The 13,626-nt window shown below is 34.8% G+C and overlaps 2 protein-coding genes across 2 annotated transcripts; one reads left to right on the top strand and one right to left on the bottom strand.

The window, feature by feature from the left end:
• The first annotated feature begins 6,197 nt into the window (after positions 1-6,197).
• On the top strand, positions 6,198-8,960 carry LOC129295620 (uncharacterized). Its single transcript, XM_054934154.1, has 7 exons — positions 6,198-6,497; positions 6,616-6,785; positions 7,171-7,247; positions 7,355-7,420; positions 7,619-7,693; positions 7,765-7,839; positions 8,278-8,960. The coding sequence occupies exons 1-7, from the start codon at positions 6,346-6,348 to the stop codon at positions 8,710-8,712; spliced, it is 1,050 nt and encodes a 349-aa protein (XP_054790129.1). The 5' UTR covers positions 6,198-6,345; the 3' UTR covers positions 8,713-8,960.
• Positions 8,961-10,263: 1,303 nt separating this feature from the next.
• On the bottom strand, positions 10,264-13,268 carry LOC129295615 (phosphatidylinositol 4-phosphate 5-kinase 9-like; the record flags this gene model as incomplete). Its single annotated transcript, XM_054934148.1, is given in 6 exon segments — positions 10,264-10,846; positions 11,424-11,493; positions 11,496-11,588; positions 12,161-12,318; positions 12,722-12,909; positions 13,158-13,268. Coding segments are annotated over 6 exon segments (897 nt in total), but the record flags the coding sequence as incomplete, so codon positions are not given.
• Between the last annotated feature and the right edge of the window lie 358 nt (positions 13,269-13,626).

Here is a 13,626-nt window from a genome sequence, read left to right on the forward strand (position 1 = left end):
AAAATAAATAATCAACTACACATAACAAGAAATCATTTACATATTAAATGCTTTTCCACATCAATAAAGCAATTAACAATCACCACATAAGTAGGGCAATGTTCATTCTTCAAAGCCTTTGAATGTTTTCTCAAGAAACTTTCAGCTTTTAGCCCATCTGCTCATCCTATTCGCTCATAATAGTCATGTAAGCCAAGGCCCTCCACATCCACATCCACAAGTTATCATAATAGTCATGCCCATTGTTGTTGCATGATCTTATGGAAAGAGACTCGAGTTAGAGATAAACATGTAAAGGAAAAATGCTCTATTGCAAAATTAGGAGAAAATTGCAAGCAAATCACCTCACTTGACTTCACCAAATGAAATATGTTAATTTTCTTGTAACTGTTATGTATAAAAGTCTAAATGTCAATCAAGGAAATCAAATGTCCCTAACATTTGAATTATACTCCCTTCATTTTTATTTATAAAAGAAACTATCACTTTTAGTTAGTTTTTTTTATATAAGCAAAATCACATTTTTCAATAATAATTTATGGCAAACTTCCTTAATTACCCCTTATAATTTTATCATTCATAATCATAAGAAACAATTAATAAAAGCTTGATTAACATAATTAATGAAAGGTACTGTAGTTTAATTCTTTTATTTTCAGACGTAATTAATATATTTAACTAATTTTGTTAAGCAATGTGATGCAGTTTTTTTCTCTTGGAAATAAAAACGGAAGGAGTAAGATTTAGGTTGCACCACTACCCACACATGATTGATCTAGAACAAATAATGCAACTTCAAGAGTTTAGGTCTACTACCCATGCATGTCATGTAGGATAGGTTATAAAGCTAGAATCATCAAAATTCAATAGAAGCAAATAATTCCAAGCTTCTATGTAATAAGTTCTAGCATTGTAAGAACTAATAATTAAGCCTGTAAGGCAGTACCAACACCACAAATTCCAGCATTTGGTCTCTTCATCTTCATCTAACTTCCTTGAAAAACATTGACAATTACATAATCTCCAAGAAACATAACATGAGATATATAAGAAAATAGTATTATCAATGAAATATAAACCATGCATGACTTTTGAAATACAATTCATGACTTTGGACTTTGAAACTTATAGAAAGAAGATCTCAAACTGTGTGAAAAGTGAAAGGGACACGAACAATTTACCTTGCCGTGAATGTTCACCGCTTTATTGTCAAAAAAGGGTTGCGGCCGGTGGATGTTGCTTTATCACTGCCTATGCTTTCTCGCACAGGACTAGATCCAAATCATGTTTGTTAGAAACTTAGCTTCTGGGACCAATTTCCTACAACAAAACAAACTTAAAAGCTTAAATTGACAAGAATAAGAAAAATCACCAAATTTAAAACTTATTTTTGAGAATCAATTAACTCTAATTTTTCCATTTGCTTCAAATTGTGAATATATGATAATAGAACATATTTTCATATATTTTTATCCTATTCACTGGGTCTTTTTATTGATTAATTATGACTAACTAAGATTAATTAAAATATATTCTATTTTATTGGTCACTTTATATTTTGTGAGAATTAATGGATTAAATCTTTAAAATTATATCACCATTTAATATTTTTTGCACATGTCGCTATTAAATATTATTTTTTTGTGCAAATTTTTTTAGCTAAATTGAAGATCAATAATATGCATGGATTATTGAATTGAAAAGGAAGGAATATAAATAGTAATCGAAAAATGCACAAGTGTTTGGGAATTGGGAGAGAAGGAGTAGAGGCCGAACATGAGAAACTCGAGCTTCTTCTTCTTTTTCTTCTCTTTACTTTCAACAGTTTCTTTTACCCTTATAGCTGCTAGGTCTTGTTCAATTTTTAGAGCCATGGGTTCTAGTTTATTTGCATGTTATAAGCTACAATGTTCTAACTAGGTTTGTAACATGAGTCTTATAATTATTATGGAGACTTTAGGTTGAAATTCTTGTCTTATTTCCCTCACTTTTGGCTTTTTTGTTGTTGTAATTTTTCTATGCTTCATTTATGTTCAGCTTTGAACATAATATATTTTGTTATTTGAGGGATTGTACTGTTTAAATTTGAAGTATGTTTTAATGGAATTTTTAGATATGAAAATTTCGTCAATTAATTTGTTTATTTCTGTGAGTGTTGCAAACTTTATATTTTCCAGGTTTGGATATATATATATATATACACACACACATATTGCTACATTTCTTGGATATTGAGATGCCATAAGCTTCTTGGTGATTGATTAGAGGTTTGAGAGGGGAATTAGAGGAGGAAATTGATGACTTTTTCTATTTATAAAAAATTCCCAAATTAATTGTTACTTGAGTTTAGTTTAAAGTTTAAGTGAGATGTTATTGAATTTTGAATTGGATAATGGCATAAACCTTGAAGGAACATTCAGGATTTAAGTTGAAATTTTGCTTACGGATTTAATTTAGACAAGGACCATTGCAGATCAGGGGAAGAAATTGTAGTTAATTGCATTTGTCATATTAAATTCTAGTTAATTGTTAAGTATCTCTTGTTTGTCCTATTTTTGTTAATTAGATATTTTAATTTTTAGTTTCAAAACCCCCTACTTAGTATTTTAAATTAACCTTTGTTTTAGTTGTCAAAAATCCTAATTTAATTGGATAATTATTTGGTTCCTTGGGAAACAACCTGGATTGTTTTATATTGCAAATCTTGAAAATTATTTTTATCTTCGTGCTATTCTACAATAGTATCACATAACATCTATCATCAAATACCAACTCACACACCAAAACAACACTTAACACACGCTTGCTAGGGAGACACCATCGAGGAAAATGCTTACTAAAGGCCAAAGAAGCTTTCATGGGAGGAGAGAATTTTTAAGGAGAGAGGGAGAGTTTGTTAGAGGTAATTTAGTTTTTTTACTTTTAAACATATTGCTAGCGAAGAACTTCTTCTTGGAAAATCTTACAAGTTCCTCTCCTTGTAAGATCTCCCTTGTCTAATCACAATTAGTTAACAAAGTTCAAAGTAATCAAGAGATTACCAAGTTTAAAATTTATATAAATGGTATATCAAGTTTTTATAGTTTAACATAACTCAAAACCATTTATTAAACTATTAATTAGAGTAAAATAATGTTATGGAGGCATGGGATACCTTATATAAGTAAAATAATTTGAAAACAATTGAAAATTATCATAGTCTAAAAAATAGAGCAATATATCGTGGCTTTGTGCACATGCGATGTGGTTGTTCTCTTTTGTGCCATGCCCTGTGACAAAGGCACCATGCATGTTTTTTAAAGCAACTTTGCTGTCACATGATAGCAATTTTTAGACAATTACGATGTGTCCCAATTCTCCATTCGACATTCGAATAAGATAATCTAAGTATCTATATAAAGTTCTTTTTATAAATTAGCTAATGGCACAAATTTTACTTTTAAATTAGGTCACACGAGAAAGTTAGACACTTAAATATATTTTCAACTTTATTCACAAATCAAGGGTGTCTAAAACCCCATACAAGTGCCAAATACCCTTCCTAACACCCAAACTATACTAAATGGAGTCATGACTACCTATACAACATGCCACATGCATATTTACAACATAATATCAAATTTTCATTTCCGAACCCCTTAATATAAAAAACTAAAAGGAGAGGCATTATCGTCGTATTTCACAATAAATCTTCAATATCATGATTAAATCAATTTTATTACACTAGCATTAATATTTTAGCCTTAATAACAATTGCAATTTATCATAAACAATATCCTAAAGCCCAAAATATATTCCAGACATTATAAACAATAATATAGTGTAAGTGTAAATAAAATACATCCTAACTAGCAATATACTTATTTATTGCACAAAATTATTAGAGACAAGAGGCTTTACAGTAAAAACCCTAGATTTCTAAGCCTCTAGAAGCTTTTTCCTTTTTACAAACCAGAGTTAAAGCATGTAAAATATTAAAATGAAGGGGTAAGTCTAGACACTCAATAACCAAGGTATATTTACCCCAAACAGTTATATATCAATTGAATAAACACACATAAATAGAGTTGATTTTCTTAAAATACATGTACTATCACATGCAACACAAACTGTCATTTCTCAATTTAACTCATTTTAATAATTCTCATCTTGAATCACACAGTACATTACCACAAGACACACAAACATGTGATAATGACTCAATCTATTATCATGACTCACCACAAACTTAAACAACTATATGACACGTCAAATAAACACATATACATGATCAACCATCCTTACATCCTCCTTATTTCCTCCGATTAAAATTGTGAGCTATAATATTTAACAAGGCTCGTCCGTGTGACTGAACTACCTAAGCTCATCAATTATGAAGTATAACCCGACTAAAGATTACAATACTTACTCTCAGACCACAATTTTCCTTACTTTCAAAATTTTCAAGTATCTTATACCCTAAGCTAAACCTCCTTACCAACCTGATGGAAATAGCTAGGTTATAATCCCTCGACAAATTATGGGACAGTCCCTCGATAAATAGTAAGATAAGGCTATACCTTTATGAATTGAAAGTCGACCGTAAATACCATATGAATTTTAACTATTCTTCTTCTTAGAAAAACTCCCACTAATTGATCATGCTATGTACGATACTTATTCATTTTATAACTTTATTATTTCAATATTAACACGTTAGGCTTATGAAAATGCGTTACTCAAGTGCACATAAATCTCATTTTCACATGTATCATATATATTTATCATTTTCAATCTTAACACAATTATCTTACCCTATTATACTTAATCACAAATCAAATTTATCATATCAATCATCAACTACTCGTTCCAATACTATATTATAATCTGAAATTCATTTCAAATTCATTTTTGCATTTTTGTTCAATTAATGCAAATATGCTAACTCATATTTCTTATCATATTTACACATTCACAAATCACAATTGTACATGCAAATAAATACATTTCACTTTACAACACAATTAATAATAACTACTCAAAATATGATTCCCTCAGTTACCTCAAACCTTTAGGAGGTTAAATATCTTTTCCTCAATAACTTATTCCAAGCTTGCTTTTGAAGCTAAATACGGTGCCTGAACAATTAATCTACAATTAATTAAGTCTAACTCATCAACACTGTCAAACATACACTTCCAAATTCTCACTTTGCACTTTTAAAATACTCAATACTCTTATTTCTTACATTGAAATATATCCTTTAGGTATATTAACTCTTTTAGCTCTTAATAGCTTTATTAAACTCTCACACTATTATTAATGGCTTAACAACCTTCATAAATTTAGATTTAATGGCCATTTGTGGACATTAATAACATTCACCAACCAACAGCATCTAAAACCCTTAGTACTAAGTTTAAATACTCTAAACACTTCTTATTAACTTCATTTGAGTCAATGGATTTAGATTTATAATCTATATAGACTGAAAATTATCATCTCCATTTAAATCCTAACTCAAATCTTTGAGAAAATAGATTGGGAAGGGAGAATAAGAGATTAGAAAACTTATTTTTAAGGTTTGATAACTTCAAAATGTCTCTAACCTTCTTGAAATTGAAGCCTTAACAAAGTAAGGATGAGCTCCTTCGTCTTCCCCTTCTTCCTCTTCTGATTTCTATCTTAGTTCACAAGTCACTTATTAGATATTTTGGCCATGCTCGGTGACGCATGGCAATAAGAAGTCCTCTTTATTGCTATCACTTTATGTGCTACGGTGAATTTGCTATACGTCGAGACATGTGGCATAGAGGTTCCTTCTTCGGCCGTTCTCTCTTTTAGTGTTGGGATGGTCTAATTTCACTTTAAACTCATAATTAGGTCTGAAATCATAACCAAATACACTTATTAGATATCTCTGGCCACACATCACATTAAATTACTTAACCATCATGATTAAACTTAGTTAGTTTAGGGTTAAATTCTCTTAACATGTTACACTCGATGATTAAATTTGTGGTCAGGCACTTTTTTAGTAAATTTCCCAAAATATACAAGGGCCGCTAATCAGCTATGACTTGCCTCTGCTAATAGGCCCATCACTTAAGCCCGGGCCCATTCGCTGGTGGGCTGGGCATCTGGGATCAATATTCTAGTCCGTATCATTTTAAATCGCTGGTGGTCTTTGGCTACGTATTGGCGGTTCTAATTTTCCGGGTATATTGGTGTCGTTTGGCTGGTTTGGTTCTCATCTCGGCAGCACTCTTCATCAGTTCGTCCTCGTTCCCCTGTGGAGCTGCGTGCGGACGACATCGCGGCAGACGGGTGGAGCAGCCCCAGTAATTGGCGGGAGCAACAGCAGTAATGGATCGTGATTGGGGTTCAAAGCCTGGCAGTGGGGGCGCTGCCTCCGCCCAGAATGAAGCCATCGACCGTCGTGAGCGTCTCCGCCGACTCGCCCTCGAGACTATTGATCTTGCCAAAGACCCCTACTTCATGCGCAATCATCTTGGCAGGTCCTCTCTCTCTTCCTTTTTTTGCTCAACATCCCTGCACTCAGTATTTCTCCTTGTGCTTCTCATATTGAACTGCTTCTAGGTTTCTCTTTGTATTCACTGTTTTTTTTTTTTGAAGCTATGAGTGCAAACTTTGTCTCACTTTGCACAATAACGAAGGGAATTATCTGGCGCACACACAGGGTAAGCGGCATCAGACCAATTTGGCTAAGAGAGCAGCTCGTGAGGCCAAAGAGGCACCCGCCCAACCTCAGCCCCACAAGCGTAAAGTCTCCGTTCGCAAGACAGGTAAATCTTTTATTTTGAATTTGGTTAAGTAGAATGTTGTTTGATAGATATATTTTAGATGTCATTATCATCCTTAGCCAGGAGGGTTGGGCTTTGCTTTGCTGCAATGCTTTCTGGAATGGTACGAGGATAGGTGTAGATTTCGATATTATGTTAGCCAGACAGTTAGGTTCCTCTGTCGATCAATCTGGATAACTAGTGTGTATTAACTGCATCTCTATGCTTTGCTTTGGTGTTTCTTGACGCTTTTGTACATTTAACTTGAAACTCGATAGATGTAGGGAAAATACATTTACTTTTTGTTTAACTCAAGCAAATTTTTCTTTTTATTATCTTCTTGAATAAATAAAAAGAATTATTTCATGGATATTCAATGTGTTGACAGTGAAGATTGGTAGACCTGGGTACCGAGTGACCAAGCAATATGATCCTGAGACAAATCAGAGATCTCTTCTTTTCCAGGTGTTCCGTCAGCTCAGTGTGATCCTTTTCTAAAAAAAATAAAATAAAATTCTTTTAACATCAGATAATACTATTTTATTTATTTTTACATATGCTTTGTAACGTAGATTGAATATCCTGAGATTGAAGACCTAGCAAAGCCAAGGCATCGATTTATGTCTTCTTATGAGCAGGTAGACCCTTATTTTTTTGATATAATTTCTTCTAATAGCTTCTCCTGTCTTTAAGGTTTTTACTAGCAATTTTTTTGGTCAACTATGAGTAATTTATTATAATTAACTCTTGCCTGCATTTTATCAATTGTGTTTGAAAAACCTGAGCTAGTATTTTGTTTGTTTTTTAAATTTTTGATCATATTTTCATGGACACAGAGAGTGCAACCCTTTGATAAAAGATACCAGTATCTTTTGTGCGCAGCTGAACCATACGAAATCATTGCTTTCAAGGTATGTCATTGCCGTTGTGAATGGCTCACCTATGCATTTCACTGTTTGTGCTGATTATTCTACGTTTTTAGGTTCCCAGCACAGAGATTGACAAGTCAACTCCAAAGTTTTTCTCACACTGGGACCCAGACACAAAGATGTTTACGGTCAGTTGTTTTATTCTTTCCTCCAACGGGTTGATATCTTGACTGTATATGTTGGATTTGTGCATATCTTTGTCTGACATTTGTGGGATCAGTAATAATGTTGATGAAGTCTCGCTTTCCATTGATGAAGACATTCCTGATCATCACCCCCTCCTTTGAAATAAATTTTGAAAATGAAAACAAATCAACAGTATTTAACCAATTTTTATATTTTTCAAGAAAATTAATGCTTAGGCATGTACAAGTAATAGATACAAGCTGATGATTCTGGTGTGTAAAACTTTTGACACTATTAAGCATACTTCAATTGCCAGAGTGGTAACTTAAAAGCAAACCTTGATGCGAAGTGTGAATCGAGTAAATGAGCTGCAGATGAGAACTGCAGATTGTTTTTTATCTCTGCTGTCTAATATGAACAAGGGGGTGTTAAATCTGCAGTTGCAATTGTATTTCAAACCGAAGCCACCAGAGGCAAACAAACCCCAGCCTACCTCAGCAGCCAATAGCACAGCTGCACCGGGTGTTCCAGCAAGGCCTATGCCTCCACCATCTCAAGCTCCACCACCGCCACCTCCTCCGCCTCAAGGCTTACCACCTAGTGTGCTTCTTGGAAATCCTCCCAGAGCTCCACCACCTCCGATGCCTGGATCATTGCCCCCGCCACCCCCACCTATGTCAAATGGCCCTAGATCTGCATCTTCTGGTGGAATTGCTTCTATCCCACCTCCACCTCCTGTTGCCAGCAGCGCAACAGCAAGTTTCAACATGGGTACTAGGCCTCCATCTATGCCACCTGGGCAAGTTTTCCCGGACAACAAATGCAGGGCCAGGTTGCTCATCCGCCACCGCCGCCGCCTAGAATGGATAATTTAATGTGAGAGCAACATGTCTTTCTGGACCAATGGAGCGATGCTATTGGGTTCTAAATGGGTAGATGATTGACTGAGAACTGTAACTAAGCAGTAAGCCCTTTGGTCTGAAGACAAAAGGAACTGTTAGCCATTTTAGAATTGTCTGTGTAATGTTCTTTTGATCTGCGTCTTCATTGATTTTTAATACAAGTTACGATTACGATTTGGGTGTATAAACTATAAAGTCATCTAATCTAGCATTGTGCCTAACGAGTGTGTGTGTGTGTGTTACAGGGGGTATTATTCGTAAATTATGAATTATAAAATTTTCTTTATTTTTTGGTTATTTCATGCAATTTTTTTTTTTTAAATGGAAGTGTCTAGTTATTAAATTACCACATTTGGAGGGAAATATTAGGGCATAGCATATGCCTATAAGCTCGTTTGATATATATATATATATATTTAACCCAAACAAGATTTCAGATCTTGTAATGGTCTTTTTACTCCCGTCTGAGGCTTGGACACCCCCCAAACCTCAGTTAGGGGATAGGCCAAAACACATCCTATGTCTGATAAGGGTATCATACTTTATCAGTTCAGTTACCCCCGGGGGCCTTTCCAGATCAGCATTTACCGACCGGGATCCAACGATTGTCCGAGGACATTGTGTCGTTTAATTGACTTCATATTTACGGTTTGAAGATTCATCCTTAACTTATTTCTTGCAAACATTTTCGTAAACGTTTTTAGTTCATACCGACGGTTGATGCTTTGTAAAGGAGAAATTCAAATATTCCCTTAATGAACCTCCTGATCTGTAAAACCTGGCTAAAATTGCCTGTGCATTTGCATATGCTTTATGTTTGAATCAAAAAATATAATTATTGATCATTATAATTTTATTGATTAAACCCTTATAATTTTTTCAATGTTTTTAGTCTTTGTAAGGATTAAAAACATTGAAACTATAAAGACTTGAGTAATAAATGTCACGTTGAAATTATAAAGATTAAAAACACTAAAAAAAAACTAGACATTAAAAGTAGTATCTAATAAAACTATAGGATTGAAAATTATATTTTTTCTTTTTAAATTTATTTGTCCATTTGTTCTGTTGACGGAGTAGTTCAAGTTTCAATGTCATCCTTCAATTTGGTGCAATTTTTTTGACATGGAAGCAACATGTAAAAATTTAAAATATAGATTTAAGTTTGGATTCAGATGGAGAATGAGTGTGGTTAAGTGGGGTAAAACTATTGACCCAAAAAAAAAAAAAAACAGTGGAGTAAAACTAACTCTTCCCCCGGAAACCAACAGGTGCATTCAATTCATGGTATGATAATAACAAGTGATCTAGTTTCCCTGAACTAGCAGCAAAATGAATAGCCCTGCCAGAATATTCGGATCTTTTTCACTCTGCACAAAAGAAACAAGGCCAGCTTCTTTCCACATAACATAAGAAAACCGAGTAATTATAATCTCCTTATGACAACACTGAGAAGGACTAAAAATGAGCATTAACAGAAATTACCTTGGCATGACATGATTTAAGCTACAATAGACGAGACAATACACAAATAAAAAGCCAACTATATATTATTTAAAAAAAAAAAAAACTTTGAGTGCGCGGGAAGATAAAGGACAAAGGGCGAAATCAGGCCATGAATCTTTACAAACTAAAGAAGATAAAATTAGACCCACCCAATTGTTAGGGTCATCTACCCCAATACTTACAATATCTGATAAATTTTCTTCTCACTAACACAATCACCAAGGTGTCCGTGGCCCAGCAGCCACTTACTAGAGACATCCAAGAGCGTGCCCAAAAGGGGGGCAAATGCCTAGCAAAGTCCATCAGTTGAATTTAACCTCAACTTTAACCCGTCATTGCATTTGGTGGGAACACTTTCTGAATAAATTCCAAGAAGCGACGTGAGTAGAAAGTAGGGTCCACAGCTGAGATCGACAATGAATCAAACTGGAGAGATTTATACGCATGTTCAATCTTCTTAGTCATATTGTAATCTTGCAATATGTCGATGATGCCTAGGTACAGAACAACGTCATATGCCTCATGGAACATTTGTTTCTCCTGTTTTCCTGGAATCAGCTCTGCCCTCGCAGGCATGTTGACACCTAGCTGGATTTGAAGTCTGCTTAACAAGTTGTGAAGAGAGAAAAAACCTCAGTCTCGAAAATTTCATAAAACTTATCCGTCTAGTGAAAAGGAAAATTTTGATATTAAGTGACGTGAATAGGTAGAAAAAAGAACAAAACAATGAGAGATCATTTCCAAAACGATTAGCATGTAGCAGTAGTTAGGAATCTCATCTAAGGGAAAATTCATGTGTGAACTGCAATAAATTACAGAGTGTTTTAGGATCCATAAAGTTTCCAGTCACTGGGGAGAACATGAAAAGTTTGTTTGCAATTCAATTTGTAGTAAGGCATTCCATGTACTTTGGAATTAATGTATCAAATCCCAGCCTTGGAAAAATAATTAAAAAAATCACAGGTAAGATGAGGAGAGCTACAAACTTAAAAAAACAAAAACAAGTGTTTGGTTACGCATTTAAAAGTGCCATTAGACAATTTGTCAACAACAGTGAACGTAATTTTCTCTATAATACACATTAAAGTAATGACACAACAGATTGCGCAAGAGCACTATGACAGAAGTAACATAACGAATTGATAACAAGGCCATTTGAACTCGTAAACAAACCATACCTTGCTGTACCAGGTAGAAGGAGATCCACTTCTTCATCACCAGCAGCTGAAGCTCGCAAACGGCTACCCTTATGTGAGGGCCCACGACAACACTACTATCATCGGCTCCCCGAGGGACCAGAACAAGGCCTTCTGGGTAGTTGGATACTTCATCCTCTAGTGGGTCTGTCGGTTGATCAGGAGCAGTGTATTAAATTAATTAGTTTCAAGTCCATGATCTAACAGAAAAGTAAGAATAGATGACATATATAAGGAGGGAAATTCTCGTATTGTGGGAACTAGTGCTCCTAATAATTTGGACTCGAGGGTGATACTTATACTATACGGCATATAAGTGTTATTGCCCAGATTTCTTATCACGGCTAGACCAAACATGATGATAGGCAAAATTCTAAGCTGAAGCCTTTTAGAATCCCGAACATCATAAACTTTAAGTAGAGAAACTTGGCTTTAGTTATGCCTGTCATATGTTACAAATTATAACATAGAAATTTATTTTTATCATGGTTAGGTCAAACAAAGGCCAGCCTGGGACCGGAAAAAAATAGATAGCCCCACGAGAATTAATCCCCTTTACTGCCTAATGGTTAAATAAGTAGTGCTTGTAGCATCTGTTGGTTACACTCAAGGTTGGGGGCATGACATTGTCCTTCCACGGCACATCATCTGAATTACACAAGAAGCATGTAAAGCCACACCTTGTATATCTGTTTTCGTGAGTTGAATCTAATACCCACCTTCCTCAGCAAGCATTGCTAATCCATCTGTATTGACACTTTGGTTGTGGGACAGGAGAGAACGCAGGTGTTGGGGAGCTCGATAGTGTACACCAAGAAGAAGGCTGTAATCCATAATGTGTTGTGCTTCCAAAAACTTACTGTCTGTTTCAATCTGCCTGCGAAAAGTACAAGAGGAAATATTCCATATTTGCTGTTAGGGTCCAAGCTTCAAATTTTGCACAATCGATATTGCTGCTTTTTGGCAGTTATTGCTTCTAAAAGGCAACAATTTAAGGGGGGGGGGGGTAAAGGATTCATTTCGTAACAAAAGTTCACATTTATAACATACATACCAAAATATGTGTGAAGAGCTACGCTGACCCATGGGACAATGGCTTCAAGAACTCATAAAGTGCAGTATAATAAGATATACATATTTGTTTTCTATTTGCTCCTTGTTGCTTTGTCTAAGGACAATATCCCATTCTTTTCCCTCCTCTCATAATACTCTTTTATCCTAAAATATGTCAAATGTAATGAAGGAGAAATGACAGAAGATTTTTTTAAACTACCACTTACGTTAACAAAGACTCTCGCCAAGATGGTTCCAAGTAAAAGCAGTAGCTCAGATCCAAATCTTTAAGAGTAGTACTCTCATCAATTTCTACCTTGTCTGACGAGCGTCCGAGGGATGATCCTTTTAAATCAAATCTCCGATGGATCCTCAATTCTGTGCAAAACATATTTCCCATTACAACAAAGCGGAACTGCACAACAATTTTTATATACACCCATTAGCCCGTTGCTCAAAGGATACACAGATTATTGAAGTCATTTTGCATGAAATATGCAAACTATGATAGAGTCCAATCTTTGAGGGAGTAAATAAACTGCGTGTACTAAAATTCTAGGTTGCAAGTATAAAGGTCAAAGTCCTCCTATTAACAAGCATTACTATGACTCTGAAAAATGACTTGGGCACAGAAAAATGCCGCTGGGTCAAAATGAGTGTTACCTTTTGCCCACTTGAAGGTTTAATCCTGTGAAGACCAAAGAATTTTGTGATTAGTGTGTTCTCATATGACTTCACATGATGATGATAGTCTGGAAGCATTCTTAGAAGAACCTACAAGACAATTTTCTGTCAGTTGTATCTGAATTTTACAACGAATATAAAGGAACTAGCAAAAAGCGAGTTGATATCATTGCCAAATATGATATTAACAGGTTTGTTTTCCATTTCACATAAGAATGATGCCAAACTTGTAGGAGATTATTTCTATTACTTAAAGATAAATTATCCATGCAAATTTTTAAGAAATTATACCCAAAAAAAAAAAAGATCACTGCTGCCAGAATTATCATGCAAATTGCAACCTGTGCACGGTTGAATGGGATTAACCACACCAACTGTCAGTGGGTCCTTCTAATGACAACCTGTGCATGGTTGCACATGCCAACTAGAAACTTTGCTTTGAAATTCC

Source organism: Prosopis cineraria, unplaced genomic scaffold, assembly GCF_029017545.1.
Source record: "Prosopis cineraria cultivar Desert tree isolate PC_DT_omini unplaced genomic scaffold, ASM2901754v1 PC154, whole genome shotgun sequence".
In the NCBI taxonomy this organism is placed as follows: Eukaryota; Viridiplantae; Streptophyta; class Magnoliopsida; order Fabales; family Fabaceae; genus Prosopis; species Prosopis cineraria.